This window comes from Archocentrus centrarchus, chromosome 21 (assembly GCF_007364275.1).
Source record: "Archocentrus centrarchus isolate MPI-CPG fArcCen1 chromosome 21, fArcCen1, whole genome shotgun sequence".
NCBI classification, from domain to species: Eukaryota; Metazoa; Chordata; class Actinopteri; order Cichliformes; family Cichlidae; genus Archocentrus; species Archocentrus centrarchus.
This window is the reverse complement of record NC_044366.1, coordinates 23080531-23103879: the sequence shown is the minus strand read 5'-3', so window position 1 is coordinate 23103879 and position 23349 is coordinate 23080531. Positions and strand designations below refer to the sequence as shown.

Here is a 23349-nt window from a genome sequence, read left to right as displayed (position 1 = left end):
CACAATATTAAGGTCTTGGCATGGATGTCCCTCTGGGGGGGGGGTGTCTGACACCAGTATATTGTGGTTCCTTTTGGTGCTGTGGGTTGAGGATTTGGGGAGTTGGGAGGCCACAAAGTTTCGAGTGTATTGCTCCGTGAGCTTTTGAGATTCGGTGCAGACTGCAGTTGGGGGTGGGCGGTGCTTGGACAACAACAACAGACAGATGTGCATTGATGATATACGGTCGATGGTCAGGCCCAGTGACTTCCCAGCAGAAAGTTGCACTTTAAAGAGGTAACTGATGATATTCACTTCACCTGTCTGCTGGTTTCAGTGTTGTCGATAATCATCAGCCACTAAGCAAGTGCAACCTCAAAGCTCCAAGAAATGGTTGCGTTTCTGAACTCATGAACAAAGACTTTGTTTATAGTAGGGTTCATTGTTAGTTTTTAATTACATAATGTAAGAGAAAAGCTTATCACAGCATAGCACAAATACAAAATGACTTTAGAAAAAAATTGTTTTGTCTAATCAAAAAAAATGCATCAAATCCTCATATTTGAGAAGCTGAAAGCACAGAATAGATTGAATTTTTGTTATTTGTAATTGTATTTGTAATTGTGAGCAACGGTGTTTAGCAACACCGTTGCTCACACTAAAGGATGTCAGTGGGGAGACAGAGGAGGAGGAGACGAGGTACTGGGAATCAAAGACTCAAAGGGGTCCTTCTCCGTCTGCAGCACAGAGGTGAGAAAAGGTCAACGCTCCACACTTCCATCACCATGACAGTCACTCTTTCTGTTTTTCAGCACGACATTTGAAATATTCACATACAAGCAGCTAAATATCTGAATGCACAGATTTCCGGTTTCATATAACGCCGTTTTAAAAGGCCATTTTACAAAAGACGTTCAAGCGTGTCAGAGTAGGAAATGCACAGGTGTAACCAACGCAACTAAAATGGCAGTTTTTTTTGTTGTTTTTTTTTTTTCCGTTTCAACATCCTGGTATTGTGTTGACTTCAGCAGGACTTGAGCCACAAAAGTCATCACTGACGTTTTCAGCAACACTCGTGTGTTTCCTGCTCCGGCAAGTCCAAACATCTGCTGTGAAAAAGGCCTCCAGAGACCTCAGCATTGTTTTTTTAACTCTTTGCAGGAACAAAGATTGTTGATCTAATGTAAGACTACAGAAACCTGCAGAGCTATAACAGGGCAGTTGTTTTACTGGTTAAATATATGTTTCTGACTGTCAGACCCTGCGAGCAAACAAATCATCTTACCACACGTTTCTTTTTCTTGCCAGCTTTTTTCTAGAAAATGCAAAAACCAAATAATTACAATTTAGGTGCCAGAAAATGTGTGATCGTTAAAAAGTCTGTCAGCAAAGGAAGTGACCTGTACCTTTCGCTTTGATGGATCAAGCACCTCATAAGGATCAGCATCATTTGGTCTCTCAAGTTCCTGGAAAGATAAAAAACAAAACAAAAAACAGTAATAAGCGATACAAATGATGCAGTCCCAGTATATAAGCAGCGTTAAAGATGATCTAGTCATTAACTGGTTGGCGTCCTTACCTGATAAATGCCATTTTGTTCCTGCTCCTGCTATTCAGCGAGAAAAACACAAACATGGAGTGAAACATACCCTCACACACATTTATTTAACACATTTATTAAGCAGCATCTACTGTAAAACATAAAGAGACCGAAGAAACTGGAGACTTACAGGCACTCCAACAGCTGGGTATTTGGAAAACTACACCGAGAGAAAAAGGGCAAAAATGAAAAGAGAACGTGCAGCATAAATCAATATATCATATAAGAAGCCAGTTTGTTCAATCATCATGTTAGAAAGATTAATCATTCAGGCTTTTATTACTCCACAGTGATTTCTTCAAATTGTGACAATCAGTCACAGAAAGGAGAAAAAAAATCTAGTATGAGAAATGCTCAGCTGTTTATTAAAATACAGAAATGTTATTTTATCTGTTTTATATCACGTTAAAAATCCAAACCTGTTATGTTTGCACATTTTTATGCACTATCACTACACGCCATGCAAGCTGTACCAGAACATATCAGAATTTTTGCATTTTGAATGACTTCAGTTCATTAATTGATTAATAAAACTGTCTTTGAGGAACTTTAAACTAAACAATTAATGTATCCAATAGCTTTTTACGTTCAGTTATTTATTCAGTTATTTTATTTGTCAGGGATCGTGCATGCAAACGCTGGTTTCACAGGAGAAATATTATTATTATGTTATTAATATTATAATTATTACATTCTTTAATGTATTTAATTGAAAAGGATTGGGCTGGGGGGACAAGTCACCAAAAGTAGTTCACCTTGAAGTCCTGCTGATCTGCTCTGAATGATGTTTTACAAATATTTTAATGGTGGAAACTATTTTAAAGACAAGACCAGCATCTGAGTCCAAAATTAGCTTCTCAAATCTGAATACTTTGCATTTCCTAAAGAAGCCACAGCGGTGATACTGTTGTGGTTTCCTATCCAGAACTTTAAAGCTTTTATTATGAAGTGATCTGATTGGTTTTTATAGTTGTTTCTCTTGCCTGAGACCAACAGGTGATACGCTAGTTGATATGAGGAAATATCGCTGTGTTCAGGATGTCAGTGAGCTCTACCAGTTCAAAGTGGGTGCTATAACTCACCTTTTCTCTGAAGAAGAATCCTGTCACAATGATGCAATAAATTATCAGAAATGCATCCAGGAAGTAGCAGATCACTGGTTCGCTGAAAAAATCACCTGTAGTGCAAACAGAGGGGAGGGGGGTGTTCATCTGGTATTTTTGAAGTAAATAGTAACAATTGCTTATAGCAAATGTTCATTTTTAACAGATGAATGTAGATTCCACTGATTTAGGCTCGTAGATTAATTAAAAAGCACATATTATGTCCACAGCAGCGAAACTCACGTTACAGCAGCACAAAGACAAACCAATACGACAAGAGAACAGAAGAAGATTTTTCACGAAATAAAAACAGAATAACATCGCATCGAAAACCATGAAAAAACAAATGTGTGCAGAAAAATCTTTTTAAAGTGATTCGATGTCTCACTGATGCCATTGCATAAGAGATACGAATTACACACAGCACGCAGAAAACTACTGATACCAATCAAATCTTCATTTGCAGTAGATCTGCATTACCACCCCATGCTTCATCCACCATGCGTCAATCTTGTTTATAGAAGCTAATTTTAAGACGCTCCCTAACCCTTTGGTAAATCAGCGCCCCTCTATTCTGTTAGCTGGGAACCGTGAAATGGATAAGTGGAAGAGTCACCACAATTTTTCCAGTTTATAATTAGAAATATTGAATACATACAGTGTATAAAAATGTGTACAATAATCCTGTGTAAGTAATGACCATACAGTATGCATATGTTACCTTTTAATAAAAAATGTGCTTAGCTGTCTTATATAACAAAATGATTGGGAAACATAAAAATGTAACATTAATAAATATTATTTAATTGTTAGGATGGTTTAAAAATGTTCTTCCTAAAATTCACCTTTGCCTCTACGGGGAGAAACGAAAGGACCTGTCTGCATGTGGATCTGTTACCTGATGCATGTTACATGATGATGGGATGGAAAAACAACAACAGTGTGAGACAAATGAGAAAATTGAGTAAGACCCCTGAAACAGGAAAGAAGAAACTACATATCTGCAGCTTAGCACACTGAGTGTCTTCCTGTCAGCACGATGAGCTGCTTTGAGGTTTTGCTGAGGCTCATTTATCACAGAATGTGGTTGGAACAGAAGAAATGTTGTGAGAACGTAGCCAGTGGTGGCGATTCACCGAGGCTGCAACATCCTCATCAAACCTCCATCACTGAGAGCTGCTTCAGGATGTGACAGTTCTTCTCATCTTAGGTTATTTTTATACCTCTAAACAGGAGAACTGTACAAGGGAAGGGAAAAGGAAGCATACTGTTGTATAGCAGCCGTCACCTTATTTAAACTGCTTTTTTTTTAAAGCTAGTTTATAAGTGTTAGATAGCCTAAGAAGATTTGATCACGCATATGTCAGATATTCTAAAATGCTCTCATGTTACTAATTATGGGGTTTTCAGTTTTTTTTTTATGCATTTAACGTAACTTAGTCTCTTCAGTTGAGCCGTTTTCATTATCATTTTATATATCTGTCTCAAGGCTTCTGGTACTCTGTTTAGCCATGGTTCAAAGCAAGACCAGACTTTGCATCCTCTGAGCAATATTTATAATTTATACTTGAGTCATTAGTCTGACTCAAGTAAAAATTTACAATGAAACCCATAAATTTATAAAATATACAAATAGTCCCCACTTTCCATTATTTTTGCCACACTGATGAGCCAGTCCTTGAAAAAACAAAACAAAAAGCAAAATGAAACAAGAAATCCCCCCAAACTATGGAGCGCTATGGAAGTAGATTGTTTATAATAGGAAATTTTACTGTTAAAAATATCACAATAGCACATTCAAATACACTCATGAGGCACTTTATTAGTTACACCTTGCTAGTAGCGGTTTGGACTCCCTTTTTCCTTTAGAACTGCTTTGATTCTTCATTGCACAGATTCAACAAGGCGCTGGAAACATTCCTCAAACATTTTTGGTCCATATTGACATGATAGCGTCAGACAGCTGCTGCAGATTTTATCCATTGCACCCCCATGATGGGACTGCCCTGATCCACCACATCCCAACAGTGCTCTGTTGGACTGAGATCTGCTGACTGTGGAGGCCATTTGACTGCAGTGAACTCACTGTCATGTTTGCAAAACCAGTTTGAGATGATTTGAGCTTTGTGAAATGGTGCGCTACCCTGCTGGAATCAGGAGATGGGCACACTGTGGTCATAAAGGGATGGACATGGTCAGCAACAATACTCAGGGAGGGAGTTGTTATTAAACAATGTTCAGTTGTTCAATCTGCTTCTAAGTTCGACATCTTACGTGCTCAGAGATGCTTTTCCACATACCGTGGTTGTAACGAGTGGTTATTTGAATTACTGTTATCAGCTGTCTGACCATTCTCCTTTGACCTCTGGCATCAAGGTACTTTCACCCACAGAACTGCTGCCAGCTGGATGTTTTCTGTTCTCTGTAAACCCCAGAGATGGTTCTGTGGGAAAATCCCAGCAGATCAGCAGTTTCTGAAGCAGACCAGCTCATTTGGCATCAACAACCGTGCCATGTTCAAAAATCATTTAAATCACCTTTGTCCTTCATTCTGATGCCCAGTTTAAACTTCAGCAGGTGGTCGTGACCATGCCTGTATGTCTAAATGCACTGAATTGAGTTTCTGCCATGTGATTGTTTGGTTAGATACTTGTGTTAATGAGCAGTTGAACAGGTGTACCTAACAATGTGGCCAGTGAACATATGACTGGGTTCATAAATGACCTCACTCAGTCACTTGAACTATAAATATGCTCAGAGGATGCAAAGTCAGAGCAGTTTAGAAGGAATTTGACTTTATCTGAAGTTTTTTTTTAGCATTCTTTTTTTTTAACACTCACTGACTCTTGTGTCTTGAGTGGCATCGGCTGCACCTCATCTGAATGTGCACAGCCTCACAATTCAACAGGCGTAAACTGCTTTAAAATGAAAGATGTCCCAACAGCAACTATAATTCTTTACTTTCTAATAACACTGTGAACTGTCACACACAGGGGCATGTCCACAATGGCTCAAAGCTTTTTATTTGACTCTCATGATGTTAACTTCCATTTCTTAATCCCATTACAGAGGGTGGAAACTTAAAAGCTGGATGCTCTCTGATGTCTTCGTTTTGTAGCCTTTCCTACTTTGAAGGCATCAATTAGCACGATCTTAGATCCTGCTGTTTAGAGGAGCCCAGGGTCGTTTAACGTTATTAGGAACTTATCAGCTCTGAAACTGGCAGCAGCTAGCAGAGTCTTAATGAGTCAATTAAGACCTAACGAGCTAATGAAGTTTTCAGTGTTATGTTTGAAGTGAGGGGCATTTTTATTGTCGGTTTGCGGCAAAGATTTTATTTGCTTGTTATTGTTGTTGTTGTTGTTGTTGTATAAATAAATAAAAAAATGTGTTTTTCTTTTACAGCTGAATGAGAGAGGACTCAGTCTTCATGCTTGGCTCTCTAATGTAAAGACAAACATGCTTACTTCACAAAATCTAGAGCTGTGCCTACTGAATCATCCTAATGAATACTAACGTGCTAGTGTGTCAGTCATTTGAAATGTGGTGCAGCTGTTGCTGCAGCCCTCAAAAGTCTATTTCATATTATACAGGAGATGCTACATTTCCAGTGACATCATAAAGGCCAGGTTAAATTAAAAAAAAAAAAAGTTAAGGTGTCAAAAAAACCCCGCACAAAATTATGAAATATAATGAGTGAAATACTCGCACATTTCAGTGTAATAAAGCTTTAATGACGAGCTGGAACAAGCTGATACAAAATTAATGCGCTGCTCTATGAGACGGATCATTTTTCTACGCTTTAGGGTGCTTAAAGGGGAGGGAAAAGAAAGCATGTTAATGGGTTAAAATGTGATTTGCTATTGTTATTGTGCTATATTTAAAGAGAAATAAAGAAACGATGCCCTTCAAAGGGCTGCATGGATGTGACTGCAAAAAACAAAACAAAACAAAGCAGCTAACAAGTAAGGATAAGAATATGTCGATGCAGCAGCTATTCTTTACATTGCGGGGGTATTTTCACTGCTCTGGGAGTCTTTGTTGCAAGCAGCTGTGCAGCGAAAACTCTCCCATGGTGTCTTCACATGTGTCTGGGGGTGAATCATTTATTCATGCATGCATGTCTCTAATCCCTTCATCACGATCAATCCGACTGAAACACGCGACAGCACTTGAAAGCGTTTTTTGATCATTTTGAAAATAGTTTTTTTTTTTCCATAACTGTGACATAAAAGAGAAAGTCTGCGAAACAAACGTAATCTGTTTATAAAAAAAAAGTCCACAGGAGAACTTTGTGCTGTCCTACGCGCAGGGCAACAGGTAAGTAATTAAACACAGTAGGAAGAATACAACAGGCCTGTGCGCCTCTGCAGCACGTCCACTTCAAGCGCATTAAAAATGTGTATTTAGTGGTGAACGTGAGTCACTGGGAGACAGCGAGCCTGTCAGTATTTCTGCACTGCTTTGATTCCCGTGTTCAGAATATAGACACCTATTTTTAAAATGCTGAATGGAAAATGCAAAAGCTCTCTCATGTTTAATTTCTTTAACATGTAAGAGAAGCTCAGCTACTTTTTCCATCCAACATGATGCTACACGGCGAATACATCTCCTCTAAACATGACTCACTTGTTGTTCTGAGATACAGACGCTGAAAAAAAAGGAGAAATTTAGTCCCACGTAGAGACACATTTCTCCAAAAAGCACCCGTGAAAGCAGATCCAGAGCTCAAAGGGAAAAAGTTGCACGATAAGTGAAGAATTTCTAATATATTAATGTATAAATTATTTTATGGTTGCAGCTTTGTTGGTTCCATTTTACATCAATAATCAGAATATGAAAACTTAAATAAGGCTTTAAGATAAATCTTAATGATTTAAATAAATGCTGGTGCTCGAGTGAGAGCACTACAATACAGGATGAACTCACTGAAGATAAAGATTTTTTCTGTATCAAGAATTCAGTTTGGCGCTTTCTAAATTAATTCATAATCAGAGGCGGAATGCCTACTGATGCCTTTTTAATGCCAGCGAGCTGATGTTGGCAGAAAAAAAGTTTACTTTTTCCCCCACATGCAGTAAAGTCAGTAAAAAAAAAAAAAGCAGCTGTTTTGCATTTGTGCCACTTACCAGAACAGGAAACAGGCACCACGAGCACGGACAGCACAAACGCACCTTTCCTCAGTGTGTCCATGGCTCTCCGTCTGTAAAAACAAGCCTATCTGTTTTTCTATCTTAATAGAACTGGTTGCTTCTGGTTGCCTCACACTAATCTCCGTGATCACTTTGATCAGAGGAAGTGGCTGAACTGACAGCCTACCAATGGACTGAGACTGGGGCTGTGTGTGTACTTCAAAGCATTTTGTAACCTTCAACACCCGCTGCAGGCCTCACTGTTTTGTTCAAATGCTTTCCTAAAAGTGTGATTTTTCTCATGAATGTTGGGCTCATATTGTCCCTACTTGAACACAACTGATTTAATAAAAATGTTGCGCTCTCCAACAGTTTCATCGCTGAGGCGATCTGAAACAGCAGCTCGGCTTTCTGGGTCACAGTCCTCAGAGGATGTCTATCTGCTGTAGCAATGAGGAGATGCACTGTGACGTTGGACAAGTGGAAACATGTAAAAAGGAAATTTAAAAAAAGCAAGCCTGTGGCATCAATGACAGCTGTAGACAGTGAGTAATTACCTCATCTTCCTCAGTGAGGGTGGGTTAATGTTTGGTATTACATGCAGTCTTTAAGGGGGAGTGAAAATGAGTCAATAACAATTTTTATCTTCAATTTTCAGAAACGTGGGCAGGTATAAATGCTTTATTACACATTGTAATAACAGCTTTATCACTGGCTCATCATCTATAAAGAGTTTAAAATATTTTTCTGTATCTATGGCAACATTTTGGCCATGTGATTAGTCATTCAAGATACATAATTACAGCTACATTGTACCATGTTTCACACTTAAAATTAACTATTTATATACCTGTTATAGATGCTTCATAGGAGGAACTATTGTAATAAACACAAATCTACGATTAAATGTTTATGCACTGCTTATAAACGTTGAATGAGGGGCGATGTATTGATTTATTTTGTGGCATTCACCTGTAAATATTGAATACAAAGAATGTAATACAAATGTAATACAAAGAATGTAAAAGAAATATAAGTAATATAAATTTGGGCAAATATTATTTCTACATAACTTTCACACACTGCCCAAATCATTCTACTCAGACTGTGAGCTCCCAAATGTAACTGTTGGTTAACAGGCGGTATGTTGTAGCAGCTGTGTGTAAAGGTCAAAAGCCTGGTTGCGAGTGTGTGAGTAAAGGAAAGGGTTTCAGACATGAGACCTCTGCCTCGCATCTCTCTCAAATTGCATAATCACACTGATCTGTGACACTGAAGGAAAATATTGTATGCAGATAAATGAGGCCAGGTTAAGTTGCATGAAAAGGAGGATTCATTTTCACACTAATGTGCATGCAGATTGTACATTGATTTCTGGCTGACGCTTGGCCTCTGGAGCCCCGAGGGCACCGAGGGAACAAAGTGACCGAATGAGGGGTTTACATTCAGCAAAATACTTTTTTTCATAAATTAATAAATCTTTTTTCTTCAGACACATAAAGCAAGGGTGAAACAGTGAGCCTGGTTCAACCATAGCATATTTATGTTTACAGACAGGACAGTGTGTTATAAAAGTTTTTTTTTTTTTTCATGTTTGCCCCTAAAATATGCATCAGGATGATTTTATCACTCTGTTTATGTGCCAAATAAATGTAAAATGTACGTTGGTAATACACAGAATAAGCTGAAAGAGTGGTACTATATTTAGAGTTCAGTGGTTAGGTGTGGTAACTGGTAAGGACAGGTCCTTACTGAGTGTGCACAGCTTCCTGGAGTCTTGTCATCAAGGTGAGGTTGTTAAGACCAGGCAACAGTGTTTTAGCTGGAAACTGTTCAAGAACTAATAAAATGTGTGCATGTACATTTAGGCTCATATATTTTTGGAAATTTTTTTTAATGTTATTTAAGCTGTTAGAAACATTTTCAAAATACATAATAACATGGCTGAGAATGCAGCTTTTATTTGAGGGTATTTATATCCAAATTGGAAGAAGATTTTCAGAATTACAGCTATTTAATATGTAACCCGATCTTTATCTAAGGCCTACGTGTAAATCTGCTTTATAAAAAGGTGTGGGCTATTTCCTTGTTATTTCATCATAAATTAAGCGGTGGAGTTCGTTCCAGAGTGCTGTTTGAAAGCTAATGCTGTGAATCCGTAAGATGCTCTCAATCAGTGATGTAGCGTGAAAAACAAAACAAATCCATCAAACAGGGAGGAGGAACATTGAGTGGCCAAATCAAGAAGAAAAAAAGAACACACAGGGTGTGCTTGGCAATATAAAAAGGCCTGGACATCCATGGAAGAAAAGTGGTCCTAAATACAGCAGAGTCAGTGTGATGCATGGATGTGCTTGGTTTGCATCAGCACTGGGTCTGATGGTATGAAGCTTAAGTACTGGTGAAGTGTATATGTTGAACTGTGACGTGTATAAGTGATACTTCTTACTCAGAATCAGCCAAATGTCACAAAGGTTACTGGACTGTGCTTAGCTTACAAAGGGACAATCATCCAAAACGTTCCTTGAGAAAAACCTGGGAGTGAATGTAAAGAAGTCTAATATTCACAGCTGATCGTCACCGCCCAGCTTCACTGCATTTCACATGCTGAATACAAATTTAAAGGCAGAGAGACACATAAAAAATAGAATAAAGACAGCTGCAGACATCAAGGAGTCATCGCCTGCAAAAGATTCTCTACAAAGTATTGCAAACTTTTTTTTTTTATGATTCTGTTCATTTGTCCAGTTACATGTGAGCTCCTGGAAATCATGTGTACAAATGGCTGTAATTCCTCCAAATACATTCTTTGTGTGCAAAACTTTAAAGTGAAGTTTAAAGTTTTCCACTTTAAATGCATTTCAGTTATTTATTTTAAAATCTCTTGTGGTACCAGAATTTTGCTCATGTGCTTCCTTAGGGTGTAAACAACCTACCTAAAAGTAATTTCCTCTAATAGCTTCATTTGACATTTTGAGAGTTTGACATAGACAACTCTCTTCAAGATTTACCAAGCATAACTTTCTTTTTTCATGTTTTTTGATCACATTTATTAACTGAACATCCTTCAGGCTTGCTTAGTGACTCATCTCATTATACTTTTAACGTTCGGAGCATGAGGTTGGTCTACAGGGTCAAGTTCTACGCTGGTTTTCCTCATATCTGAAAGAAAGAACCTTTAGTGTCCAAACAGGAAACTGCTCCAAGTGCTCAGTTTCCATTAACTGTGGCATCCATCAAGGATCAATTTTAGGTTCTTTTTTATTTTCATTATATACATTACACCTCAGCTGCATCTTTCAGAAATGCAAACTTCACTATCACTGTTATGCGGATCATACCCAGTTTTATCTATCAGTCACACCTGACAGTGACCACTCCATGAAGAACTTCTTTGACTGTTTGAAGGATCTGAAATCTTGGATGGCAAAAAATTTTCTTCGACTAAATGGCAGCAAAACTGAAGTTATTTGATTCTGTCCACAAGCTCCACAAATATCCTCACATATCCAGGTATGTACAAACTGTTAAAATTGAAAATCTTGAAATTTTATGAATAGTTTGTTGACTTTTAACAATCAGATGAAGGATGTTGTGAAGGGCAGCTCTTACCAACTGAGAACCACTGCTAAAGTAAAGCCAATTTTGTCACCAAAGTACTTTCATCACCTCTCAGCTGGACTACTGCAATAGGAATACCCAGGTCCATCCTCTTTCATTTGCAGGTGGTTCAAAATGCACCTGCTTGACTCTTAAGTGGTACAAAGAAAAGACAGCACAACACTCCTGTTTTTACTCAGCTGGACTGGCTACCTGTGAAGTTTTGAATATGTTTTCAAATTTTAGCATTTGTTTTTGAACCTTCCATGGATTAGCTCTAAAATGTATTAGAGATCTTTTGTCTTCATATTTTGCCTCCAGGTCACTGATGTCATCATCTTAACTTCTCTCGGTTCACCCTTCTCACCTGAAAACTAAAGGTGACTGGGCTTTTGCAGCTATTGCTCCTATAGGCGCTGGATTAGTACCTATACCTATTAACACCTACTTTCAGTTGCTTTTAGTTAAGTCTGAGGTCCCGCATGATTTGGTCAAACTCACTGTAATGTTTTCTAATGCTCTTTTGTTTTACCATTGTTAAAGTTTAACAATGTTTTTATTCTTATTTTCTGACTTTTTCAGTTATTATTTTATGTTATCTATTTATGTAGGTTATGTAGGCTATTGGTTTCTTGAGACCTGGATTCAAAATGCATGGACCTGTAAAGCAACTTTGGGTCAACTGCTATTGTTTTAAAATGTGCTACATGTGCCGTGAAAAAGAATTTGCCCCCTTTCTTATTTTTCTGCATATGTGTCACACTTGCAAACTTCAGATCATCAGACAAATTTTAATATTGGACAAAGAAACTTGAGTAAATTAAAATGCAGTTTTAAAATCATGATTTAACTGGCAATGAGTCTTTCACATCACTGTGGACGAATTTTGGCCCACTCTTCTTTGCAGAATTGTTTTAATTCAGCCACATTTGAGGGTTTTTGAGCATGAATAACCTGTTTAAGGTCATACCAAAGCATCTCAATCAGATTTGAGTCCAAACTTTTATGAGGCCACATCAAATTTTCATTCTGTGTCATTCAGAGGTGGACTTGCTGTGTCTTTTTGTTTTTTTTAGCTGTTACTTTAACTCAAACCAACGGGAACTTCTTACATGAATGTGAAAAACGTGTAATGACCCTTTAACTGTTGTGCTAAATAAGCCGGTTGTGTGGGGCCGCAATGGGAAACCACGTGACTTTCTGGGTGTTTCTTAAGGCTTGTGTCACATGACGGTGATGCCAGTGTTTTTGCCAAGTGTTGAAGGCGAGAACAGTTAACCTTACGGCTAGCCGATAACTTAAATAAAGAGGAGTTTCCAGAAAGCTTTGGGGGTTTTGTTATCAAGAGCAGCACCTAAATATTGCTTCAAGTCAGCTCGCGTGACTTTGGTCTTCTTGCTGTTGTTGTGACGCTAACGTTAGCCTAGCTAGCTGGCCCAGCGACTGCTAAAACAAGCTAACGCGCTGCGTCCCGTTTGTTTGTTGTGGTGTTACTGTGATTTTGCGCAAACAAGTGCTGAGCCGGCCCGAGTGAAGAAACAGAAACATGGTGCAAATCTGTGGTGTTCAGTCATTGTTCCTGGGAGTAACGTTATCCTTCATTTTCGGTGAGTGTGTTTTCAGTTTATTTCATATTAATAATAATACGTTACTAACTCCGAAGGTCGCAGAAGAGCTGCACTCAAAATAGCAGGACCCCAACGTTTTACAACAACCCTGCTGACGCTGCAGGCTAAAGATTTAAAACGTGTTAGTATAACTAAATATTAGTGGGTTACTGTGGTAAAACCCATGGTTTTAAACGCCTTAACGGACCCGAGTACCCCACGCTCCAGAAGTAAATGACAAGGTAAATGCTGAAGCCTCGCTGGATGTTTACTTCCTCGTTACCTGTCCTTTGTCCAGTAGCTTGAAAATCTAGGGCACGTACATATGCAGCATTCGGGCCCTCTTTTTAAAATTAAGTGTAAACTAATTTACCTGTATTGGGATAATCAGTTATGAAAGGGAGTGTCTGAAAGACATTTAAGAAGGTTTAAAACCTATTAAATGAATGTGACGCTACATCATGAGGTTTTACAGTGTTGTCAGGCTTCAGCTCTTCTTTAGTTTAGGCGCTGGTCCACTGATCAGAAGAGCTACAAAGCCCTTAACCCTATCTGCTCTAAAGGTGCTATACCTTCGGCCCTATTTGCAGAATTAAGGTAAGGTTAATATTGTCATTAGGTAATTGTTGCTAGACCGGTTTGTTACAGAAGCAGCATAAGCCATCAGTAATAGGTACAAATAAAAACATAAGATTAGAAACCTGCTAGTATTTGGCTTAACTTGGTCTGACTTTGCAAGTTGTAACATTTTATTTCCATAACTAAAACCATCAAAGCACTATTGACAAAAGGTTGTTATTGTCAGGTTATTGATTGCTGTCCTTAAAAAAAAAAAACAAAACAAACAAAAAAAAAAAACTGCATTACTTTTTGTTTCACTTACAGAAAATCCCATCGCTTTAAGACCCCCAACTCATCTGAAAGGATGATGTTGATGGATTTCCCCTGTGATATTTTTCTTTCTTTCTTTTCTCCTTTGGGAGCTTAACATAACTTTTAATTGGTTCAGAATTTAGCAGAAGTATAAAACAGACAAATAATGTGTCTGCTATCTGCAGGAATGGACTAAGCTATTGCACTGATATGGGAACATTCATTAAACTATTTATTCAGCTCATGGTAGTAGCTTATTTATGAAAATTTTAACATTAAAATGGCATCAAAGCCAGGCTTTGTGAGGGTCCCGGTGGCTTAGTTTGATTCTCCCCACTTTCACACTGTGACTTCTGTCCTACCAGAAACCTGAGTAGAAGAGACCTGAGGAAGACTGAAACGGAGAGATAAGAGGATAGAACATTTATTCATTTATTCTGTGTTCACAATCAGAATAGATTTGTGCTGTTAGCAGAAAAATAGCACATAAACCTTGGTTTCTGTGCTTCAGTTTGTACTGCCCCCCCCCCCCCCCCCCCCCCCCCCCCCCCCCCCCCCCCCCCCCCCCCCCCCCCCCCCCCCAATCATCAGCATGTTTAAAGTACATGCACAGTTACTTATGCCAGATATTGTTCTAAATATAAAAGTTTGAAAAAGAAATTTGCTCCCTCTCCCTCAATAAAATCAGAATCATTAAATGCTTTAAAAAAATGTAAAAGGTTAACTGCTGGGCACTCAATATTTAATGCTTCTCTCAGTATTCTGTTCTATGGAGTTTTAACGTCACACTTGTATACACTGCATTTGAACCCTGTTGTTTTGGAATGTGCTTTATAGTCAGCTTTACAGTAAACACAGAGAAACTTTCCAAGTTCAGCAGATGAATGAGGGAATGTTTGTGAGTATTGACTGTTGGTTGGACAGAGCAAGCAAATTAATTTTGAACATAATCAGCACGTTAAATTGAAATGAGAATAACTGAGCTGGAGGCCTTTGCCTCCCACTCCACCGCTATTTTCTATTTGATATTTGCAGTTACTAGAATAATCTTCTGATGTAGCAGGCTACTTTTTTTTTTTTTTTTAATCAGCTCATTGCTGGGTTCAGCTCCTCAGTTATTAAATGTATATTCACATTTTGTACCTTTTCATTTATAGACCAGCTGATTCAGTGAATAACTGAAAAAATAATCATTGTTGTAGTCTTAGCCAAGTATTGAGATATATATATATATATATATATATATATATATATATATATATATATATATATATATATATATATATATATATATGGAGACTTTTTGTGTTCAAAAAAAGTTTAATTACATGTCACCAAAATTAATTCAGCTAATGATGAAGCATTTACTCTGTTCCCTTTTTTATTAAGTGCATATCATCAATATCATTGTTTATGTCAGATCTTTATTAGTGTTGGCGATCCTGAATCTTTGTAGTATTTGACTTGTAAGCAATGGTGTTTTGCAGCTACTGTCCTGCAACAGGGCTTTGCTACTGTTGCCCCGCCCACTCCCGCACCCCACAAAGAACCCGGAAGACCTGAGAGAGGACACTACAATGCCACTAAAAATGGCACCATCTGTTTAATGGCGTACATGGGCCTCCAGCTCAACATCTCCTACACCTCCATCTTCCAGAAAAAGGTGCTGAAATAAAAGCTGCATGCAACTTCTGTGTGAATACAGCACATCAGACTGAAAGTATTAATACAAATAGTGTTTCATGATATATTTCCAGGTTGTGCAGGATGTGGTGAACATTCAGCCCGGTTTAACAAACAGCTCTGGATCGTGTGACTCTGACAATGCCTCCCTGGAGCTCACAACCAATAAAACCAACCTCACCTTTGTCTTCACTCTGGTGAGTTTCATACCTTTTCTTTATATCATGTACTTCCTAAAAAATCCACTAGATGGCAGCTGGCGCTTGAAATAAACCTGCTCTAATGGCGGTCCTGTTGTTTTGCTCCACTAGAATACCACATCGAACAAGTACCACTTAAGTGAAGTGGCCATATCAGCGGCCTGGCCAGACATGACAGGTGAGTGTCCTCGACTTCTTACGTTACATCCAGGCCCTCTGTATCTGATTAATGAGCATGTGTCCAACCTGTTCTCTGATCTCAGTATAGTATTTACTCTTTCTGTATTCCAGGTTTCTGTTGACTTGACAGAGGCACCATGTACCTACTCTGCCCTTGATATTAAGTAATGTGGTGTGAAATTATTTTTAATTTATGCAGTGTAGTTCTCTATCTATCATATACAGTGTTAAGTATCTGTATCAAATATAGGCATATGTAATACGAAAACTAAAACAGCCACCTTACAATAAATCTTTCTGAAATAGTTCTTCTTTTTTTTTTATCTTGAATGATTTAAAATGGCCATGAAACAGCTGGGAGTGGATGGTGAGAGAATGAGGAGGTCACATGTTGCTCAGGTCCTTATCTAATCAGGGATGTGATGGTACCTGAAGCCAACTGCAGCACATTGAAAATGCATTTGAATCCTCCTTGGCATTAATGAGTCACCCCTTAGTCTAAAGCGGCTTTCACACTGGATGCAGCATGCACTGCACTTGCCCTTTGGTTTGAGAGAATTGCAGAGGACAGAACGATATAGGCTGTGTTTTAAAACTTTCGGATGTCAGTGTGTTTTCTGTGCCTCTTTTTGTCATTACATCAAGCACTTTCATAAATTTATTGAGCTACTTGGAGGACAGCATAACAAATCAAAGCTGGTTTAATTTATTGCCGACCTACAACAAGCTGCGCAACTGTTAAAACACACACCAGACGTGTGTACTTGGAGAGAAGCCTGTTTCCAAGAAAGCGTTTCCCACCTTGTTTCTTTTTGGCCATGCAGGCAGTTGTAGCAGCACGCAGCAGTCAGAGTTCAAATTTGTTTGGTGTTTGTTCAGGTTTCTTTGTTTCTGAGCTGTATGCTGCACTTTTCCCAGTTGTGCAGCAAACGCCATTACAAATATTGGTTTTAAAAGCACAGCGCTTCATGAGTCCCGTGCGCACTTCATTTCCCTTTATTAGTCTCTACCACTTGAAGTTCGTTACACTTAAAGGGGATCTGTTCAATTCGATTCAGTTTCCGTTCAGTTCAGGTTTATTTAAATAGCGCTACATCACAAGAGCAATCGCTTCAAGGTGCTTTACACTGCACGGTAAAGGCCCTAAGTATTTGGGAGAAACCCCCAACAATCAGATGATCCCCTCTGAGCCAGCACTTGGTAACGGTGGAAAGGGAAAAACTCCCTTTTAACTGTAAGACACCTGTGGCACAACAAACACACAACCAACCATAAAACTTTTCTCTAGGAGGCATTTGGCTTGCCCATGTGGGCAGCTGCAAATTTCAGCTGAGCTTCAAGATGTCGATTTTGGAGGAGGAGCTTCTTTCTTGGTCATCGCCCTCTCGGTCCACAGCGATGTAAAACTCACTTCACTGTGGACAGTGACGCTGGTGTTCCAGCAGTTTCCAGTCCATGACAGGCTTGAGCCTTGGTGGTTCCTGGGTTTTTCCTGAACATCTTAACCAATTCGGACATAAATTAGTAACTTGTATTTAGTTATGTTTGAACTGATGATCATGCAGTATGCCATTGTTAAAAAATGACCCATTATGCTTCTGGAGTGATCTTCCCAAGGCCCCAACTTCAACCCTCTTGAAAATTTGTGGACTACGCTTAAAAGCCGAGTCTGAGCCAGTAAGCCAACCAATTTATATGAACGCTACCAACCTTGCCAAGAAGACTGGTCAAATATTCACCCAGAATTATGCCAAAAGCTTGTTGGTGACTACCAAAAACATCTGGTCAAGGTGCAGCTTGCATCATTTAACCAAATATTAGTGGGAAGAAATCATTAAAAGCCCCAAATTACCCCGACCTTCATGCCCACCTTTGACCACAACTGATACTCATATTATGCAAAAATTTCAGAGAATGAGGTCAGTCTATGCATGAGTAATCTGTGTGTGTGTAAAACAAAGGCCCAAGATAACTAAGAATTATTTTGAACTATGAATCATGCAAAGCTACTTTAGCAGAGTCCAGCGATTTAAGGAGAGAAAAAAAAAAAATGGAACTGGCTAACATGATGGCCTTTTTCAGGTAATCTGAAGCAGCTTTCATCGCTTAGTCATGCCTTAAATTACTGAGAATGTTGTTCTGCTATGGTGTGTCATAACCCTTTATTTACCACTGGTCAAAAGTGCCGCCATTTGCGGACTTCTGGCAACAATTACCGTAATAACCCTATGTTGGGTGTGAAGCACAATTTCTCAGCTTTCAGAAACGTTTGGATTTTTCTGATAGGACAAATGATAGCATAGTTGCTGTAATTCAAAGTGCGTTTGATCAGACGTCTCGGCGGTGATATGCAGGTAACAGGTGTATCTGTGGCGATCACCCGCTGTTAATTTACTGGGGTTAATTTACCAAGGGCATCAGTATATAATAATTTGGAGACCCCAGTATAGGTTGCAGTTTTGCAGGTGTAGCTGGCAAAAAAAAGACAGCATGAAAATCATGTTTGCAGGTCATGCAGAAAATGTGGCCAGGGTTTAGCTTTGTCTGTCATAATCATTTTTTTTTCTTTTTCATATGAATCTGTTTTTACACTGGATGCACCTGTCAATTCTGTCTTCTGTCTTAGAGAGCTTCTCAGTCAGTAACAGCAGTCTGGACTACCTGCGGGGAACCCTGGGGTACTCTTACTTCTGCCGTGAAGAGCAGACTCTAACCGTGACCCGGAATTTGTCCATCAACACCTTCCAGTTGCAGGTGCAGCCTTTCGGTGTTAGCGGAGATAAATTTGGAGCAGGTAAACACTTTTATCTAGCAGAGTGTGATTGAAATGAATCATATCCTACTTGTCCTTTCTCACGTGTCCTTTTCCTTGCAGCTGAGGAATGCCAGTTGGATGAAGATGACATGTTGATCCCCATCATAGTTGGAGCAGCTTTAGCGGGGCTTGTCCTCATTGTCCTCTTTGCCTACCTCATTGGGAGGAAGAGGAGCCACGCTGGCTACCAGAGCATCTGAGGTCACTCCTCACTCACGTTGTCAGAAGCTGAAGCGTGGTCCTACCCCACCTCAAAGTTAACCACTGTCTTACGAGACTTAGAGCTCGCCCCCTCTTCCCTCTGTCCCTCCACATTTTCTCCCTGCCTCTGTGCGTGCTGTTCTTTGCCTTCATCAGTAACACTAATTATTATCACTTTGTCTAGGTTAATATGTGCTTTCTGAACTGACCCGCTCTTTCTAAAAAAAAAAACAAAAAGAAAAAGGGATTCATTTGTAAGATTGTAATGAAATGAGAATAACTTCTTCCTAGACCATGTAAAGCAGAGGATGCATGTTGTAAAGGGTCAATTATAGTCCTCAAGTTACTATTTATGATTTCTGTGAAAGGAATTTTGAGGGATTTTGGGATTTCGAGGATTTTTTTTTTGTCTGTTACGGGATGACCATTTTTATTGGTCTGAAATTAGGTTTGCTGTTACAAAGGGAATATTTCTGCCAGTTAAGCTTAAACCATGTCAGACAGTTAAGATCTGACTTATTTACCTGCAAGTTGTATGCACGTTTGAAAGAACGTAATAAAAGTACAATAACCTAATCCTAAAAAGGATGTGTGGAGACTCCCCTTATATTCAGAATTAACTTTTTTTAAAAACAAGGTTAGTATTGTAAAGCTCTTCATCCCCTCTTAGGAGTACAAAGCACATTATGTGTAGATGCTGTTTACAATGTTGTAAGATCTGAGACATGTTTTAGTTTTATTCATCTTGTAGAAATGGACTCATTTGCTTTCTTGCAGAGTTTGCGATTGCAAAATTTTAAGGTACAGCCAGAAGAGTTAGAATTAAGACTGGAAACGGTGTTTGTTCAGATTAAACATATTAATCTGAGTTAGTGAGCTTTGTTACCTTTGCTCAAAGCCAGGACAGCCTTCTCCTCCCGCTTCCTTTTTTTTAACCAACATACAACCTTTGGCTGTAGCTTTACACTGACCAGCCAAAGCATCAAAACCGCTGGCAGGTGGAGTGAAGAATAATGGTCATTTGATTTTTAGTGCAGTGTGTTCTGCTGGGAAGGGTTTGGTGCTGGAATTGATGTTGATGTCTCTGTAGGGTTTCAGCTTGAATTTAAGGTAGCTGGACTTCTTTTTTAGGCATTGCTCATCCGAAAGGCTTCTGCAAAAAAAAAAAAAAAAGGAAAAAGAAAGAAATCCAGCTGCCTTCAACTGATGTTAAGAGAATTCATGTGGATGTTACGTTAATGTGTAGCATAAAACTTACTGGATATTCAGCACACACCAGGATGCCAGCTGCATCTCCCCACAGAACAATGCACCACACTACACTGCACAAACATCCCATGAATGGCTTGATGAGCATGAGAAAGTGCCAAATTTGTTGACCTGGTCTCCAAGGTCTCCAAGGTCCCCAAATCCCAAACAGACCAACAGTCTTTTCTACTCAATTTGAGCATCCAGGGTACTTTACTACAAGCCTCATTCACATACACATTCATACAAGTGCACTAAGCACTTTTTAACCTAACACACACACAAACACTCCGATGGATGCATAGGGAGAAACTCGGGGTTCAGGGTGTTGCCAAAGGATACTTTGGCATGCAGGTTGGAGGAGTCAGGGATCAAATCACTGACCCTTTGATTAGCAGATAACCTGCTCTAGCTGTCAGACCTATTTTGGTGGCACAAGAGCGATGTGCAGTTTTAGGCAGCTGGTTTTAAAGTTTAGCTGATAGGGGTGTATTCACTGTATAGATGCTGAAACAATTTAGATCATCTTCTCATGTAACAGTGCACAAAGGCAATTCCCACAGTGCTGATAGTCACTCCTATGGATTCTACTGCTACAAAACACTAAAAACAGGATCTAACAGCATTGTTGGTTTTAAATGAAGACAGCCAGAACATCTCTGTAGAAATGTTGATTTGTTATTGTCCGCTGGCTGGTTTTGCTTTGGTTGAGATTTCGGTTGCTGAAGTAAGAGAAGTTTAACTGAAGTCCAGAGAAACGACCCCATGTCATTATTAAAAAGGCCAAAATGCTCTGGTCAGTGTTCATCAGTGCCTTCCCAGCTGTAAGATGGATGGAAATCAAGTAATGCTAATTTCACATGTCCTCACTCACTCACCTACACTGTGCTGCCATAAATGAGACATGTTTTATGTCTCCTGTAGCCTTTGTGTATACCATAAATATGCATTGTTTGATGTAGTAGGAAAAGGTACAAATTATTTGTGTTTTTTGTGTTTTTTTTTTTTCCCCCTCCCTCATCTTAATACTCATACAGTTATTTAATACAGTTTTAATGGATTTGTGTGCATATTTCTTTTTTAAGGAGAGGTCAATAAAAGTGATAACTGAGGCCATTTGACTCTCTGTTTTGCCTTCATGCTATTTGTGAGCAGACAAACCTGTTCCTGGTTGGTTTTGTTTGTTTGGGCTCCTTAGAAGGGGAGGTTCTTTGTTTGACAATTATGGTACTGAATACCATCAAAGACTAAATTCCAATATAATTTTTCAATGAGCACAAAGGCATATTTACAGTGTTTTAAACCACAGTTTTGAGGCTGGGATAAAGTTAAAAGAACAACGCAAATAACCAAGTTCATACCTGTCAGTAAAGAGTGGGAGAAGCTAGATGAATGTGGTGTTTGACTGTCAAAGCAGTGCCTGGGCAACATGGAGCCTGTTACAAGACACATGTTGAGTAAATAATGTAAATGTCACCAGGAAACTGCAAATTTGCATCAGTCAGCGCAGACGCTGGATCTGCAGGGGTGGGGTCACAGAGGATACAAAGCAACTTATGAGGCACAAAATGACTAAAGAGATACAAAACAGGCTAATACGATGCAATGTGAACATGAGGAAATGTGAAAGGATTACAAAGGGGCACAGAATGACTTGGGCAAAAGGTGGGCGTACAATTTAATAAAAGCAATGGCATCAAATTCCAAAAAGAGCATATATATTTTTAAAAACCATAAAGTGCATCTGTGCCAGATTTGTTGTATTTTCTAATATATTTGATAAAATAATGCGTTAAAAGTATTTGCATGTCATTTGCGTTGTGTTTTTATTTACATAGTGTCCCGACTTGCTTATGAACTGGTTTTGTGTAGGACAGCCACAGTCTGTCTGTAGCTGTTGGGCATTTAGGTTTACAAATAGCAGCTATTCTATATTTTATATTTTGGTCTTTATGGTTGTTTATCTGTATCATTATGTGTATTCATTCATTCATTTCTATTTGCATATTTACTTATGATAGTACTTTATGATAGTGTACAGATTATTATTGCCTAGAGCCAGGTCAGTGAGTGGAGTTTGTGCCTCTGCAGATTTAAGATTGGTTTTTGATTGTATTTAGTAAAAGAACACATCCCAGTTTCCAGTTAAGGTAATTAATAATCTGTTTATAACAGAAACAAAAGAGCTTTGAGCTAAAATGAACAACAGAATTTGTGGTGATTTGTCTGACTTTGCAGTTAGAGTCCCTTGCTGGCCACTTTATTAGGTACATCAGTTCAACTGCATTTTAATGGAAATATCTAATCACCCAAACATGTGGCAGCAATTCAGTACATTTAGGCATGTAGACATGGTGAAGAAGACCTACTGACGTCCAAACTGAGCCTCAGAATGGGGGAGAAAGGTGAGTTAAGTGACTTTGAACCTGAAATATTGCCAGGTCTGATGAGTCTTGGTTTCTGCTGTGACATTTGAATAGTAGTGTCAGAAGCTGGCATAAACAGCAGGAAAACACAGATCCATCCTGCCTTGTATCGACTGGTGGTGGTGTAATGGAGTGGGGGATGTTTTCTCTTTCTTATTTTCTTAGTACCAGCTGTGCATCATTTGCTGACCATCTCCATCCCTTTATGAGTAGAGCATACCCATCTTCTGATGGCTGCTTCCAGCAGGATAACACACCATGTCACAAAGATCAGAACATCTCAAACTGGTTTCTTGAACATGACAGTGAGTTCACTGCAGTCAAGTGGCCTCCACAGTCAGCAGATCTCAATTCAATAAAACACCTTTGGGATGTGGAATGAAAGATTCACATCTAGGGGCGCCCGGGTGGCTTAGTGGTGAAGCCAGTGACCACACACACATGCCGCGTTGCGGTGCGGGCAGCGTGGGTTCGAGTCCTGGCCTGTCGCCAATTTGCCCACATGTTCCCCCATTTCCTGCCTCCCTCCACTAATGATAAAAGCCGCTGTGGCCAAAAATGCAAAAAAAAAAAAAAAAAAAAAAAGATTCACATCTGTAATTCCCCCATTGTGGGATCAATAAAGTATCACTCAATCAATCACAGAATCACATCATTGAGCTGACAAATCTGCAGTAACTGTGTGATACGTGCCATGAAGGA

The 23349-nt window shown here is 39.0% G+C and overlaps 2 protein-coding genes across 3 annotated transcripts; one reads left to right on the top strand and one right to left on the bottom strand.

Annotated features, from left to right (window-relative positions):
• Nucleotides 1-429: 429 nt before the first annotated feature.
• On the bottom strand, nt 430-7973 carry LOC115801181 (T-cell surface glycoprotein CD3 zeta chain-like). 2 transcript variants are annotated; one of them, XM_030758923.1, is made up of 7 exons: nt 7812-7973; nt 2662-2756; nt 1710-1739; nt 1559-1588; nt 1386-1445; nt 1265-1294; nt 430-716 (listed from the first exon to the last, which is right to left on the bottom strand). In XM_030758923.1, exons 1-7 carry the CDS (start codon nt 7873-7875, stop codon nt 648-650), a joined length of 378 nt encoding a protein of 125 aa, XP_030614783.1. In that variant the 5' UTR covers nt 7876-7973; the 3' UTR covers nt 430-647. The 2 variants fall into 2 exon arrangements, with proteins under 2 accessions (XP_030614783.1, XP_030614784.1); XM_030758924.1 differs by having other exon boundaries at nt 1559-1585.
• Nucleotides 7974-12629: 4656 nt separating this feature from the next.
• Nucleotides 12630-21333, top strand: lamp1b (lysosomal associated membrane protein 1b). The gene is made up of 6 exons (XM_030757970.1): nt 12630-13021; nt 15382-15557; nt 15652-15774; nt 15889-15955; nt 18584-18751; nt 18833-21333. Exons 1-6 carry the CDS (start codon nt 12961-12963, stop codon nt 18970-18972), a joined length of 735 nt encoding a protein of 244 aa, XP_030613830.1. The 5' UTR covers nt 12630-12960; the 3' UTR covers nt 18973-21333.
• The last annotated feature ends 2016 nt before the right edge of the window (nt 21334-23349 follow it).

Bases quoted from the DNA above. Each gene is read 5' to 3' on its own strand.
- LOC115801181 (XM_030758923.1), bottom strand. From the start codon at position 7,875: ATGGACACACTGAGGAAAGGTGCGTTTGTGCTGTCCGTGCTCGTGGTG. The intron at 1,589-1,709 runs GTAAGTCTCCAG...CTCGCTGAATAG, and splicing joins ACCCAGCTGTTGGAGTGCCT to CAGGAGCAGGAACAAAATGG. The intron at 717-1,264 runs GTAAGATGATTT...TCTGTGCTGCAG, and splicing joins GCAAGAAAAAGAAACGTGTG to ACGGAGAAGGACCCCTTTGA.
- lamp1b (XM_030757970.1), top strand. From the start codon at position 12,961: ATGGTGCAAATCTGTGGTGTTCAGTCATTGTTCCTGGGAGTAACGTTA. The intron at 15,558-15,651 runs GTGCTGAAATAA...ATATATTTCCAG, and splicing joins CCTCCATCTTCCAGAAAAAG to GTTGTGCAGGATGTGGTGAA. The intron at 15,775-15,888 runs GTGAGTTTCATA...TTGCTCCACTAG, and splicing joins TCACCTTTGTCTTCACTCTG to AATACCACATCGAACAAGTA.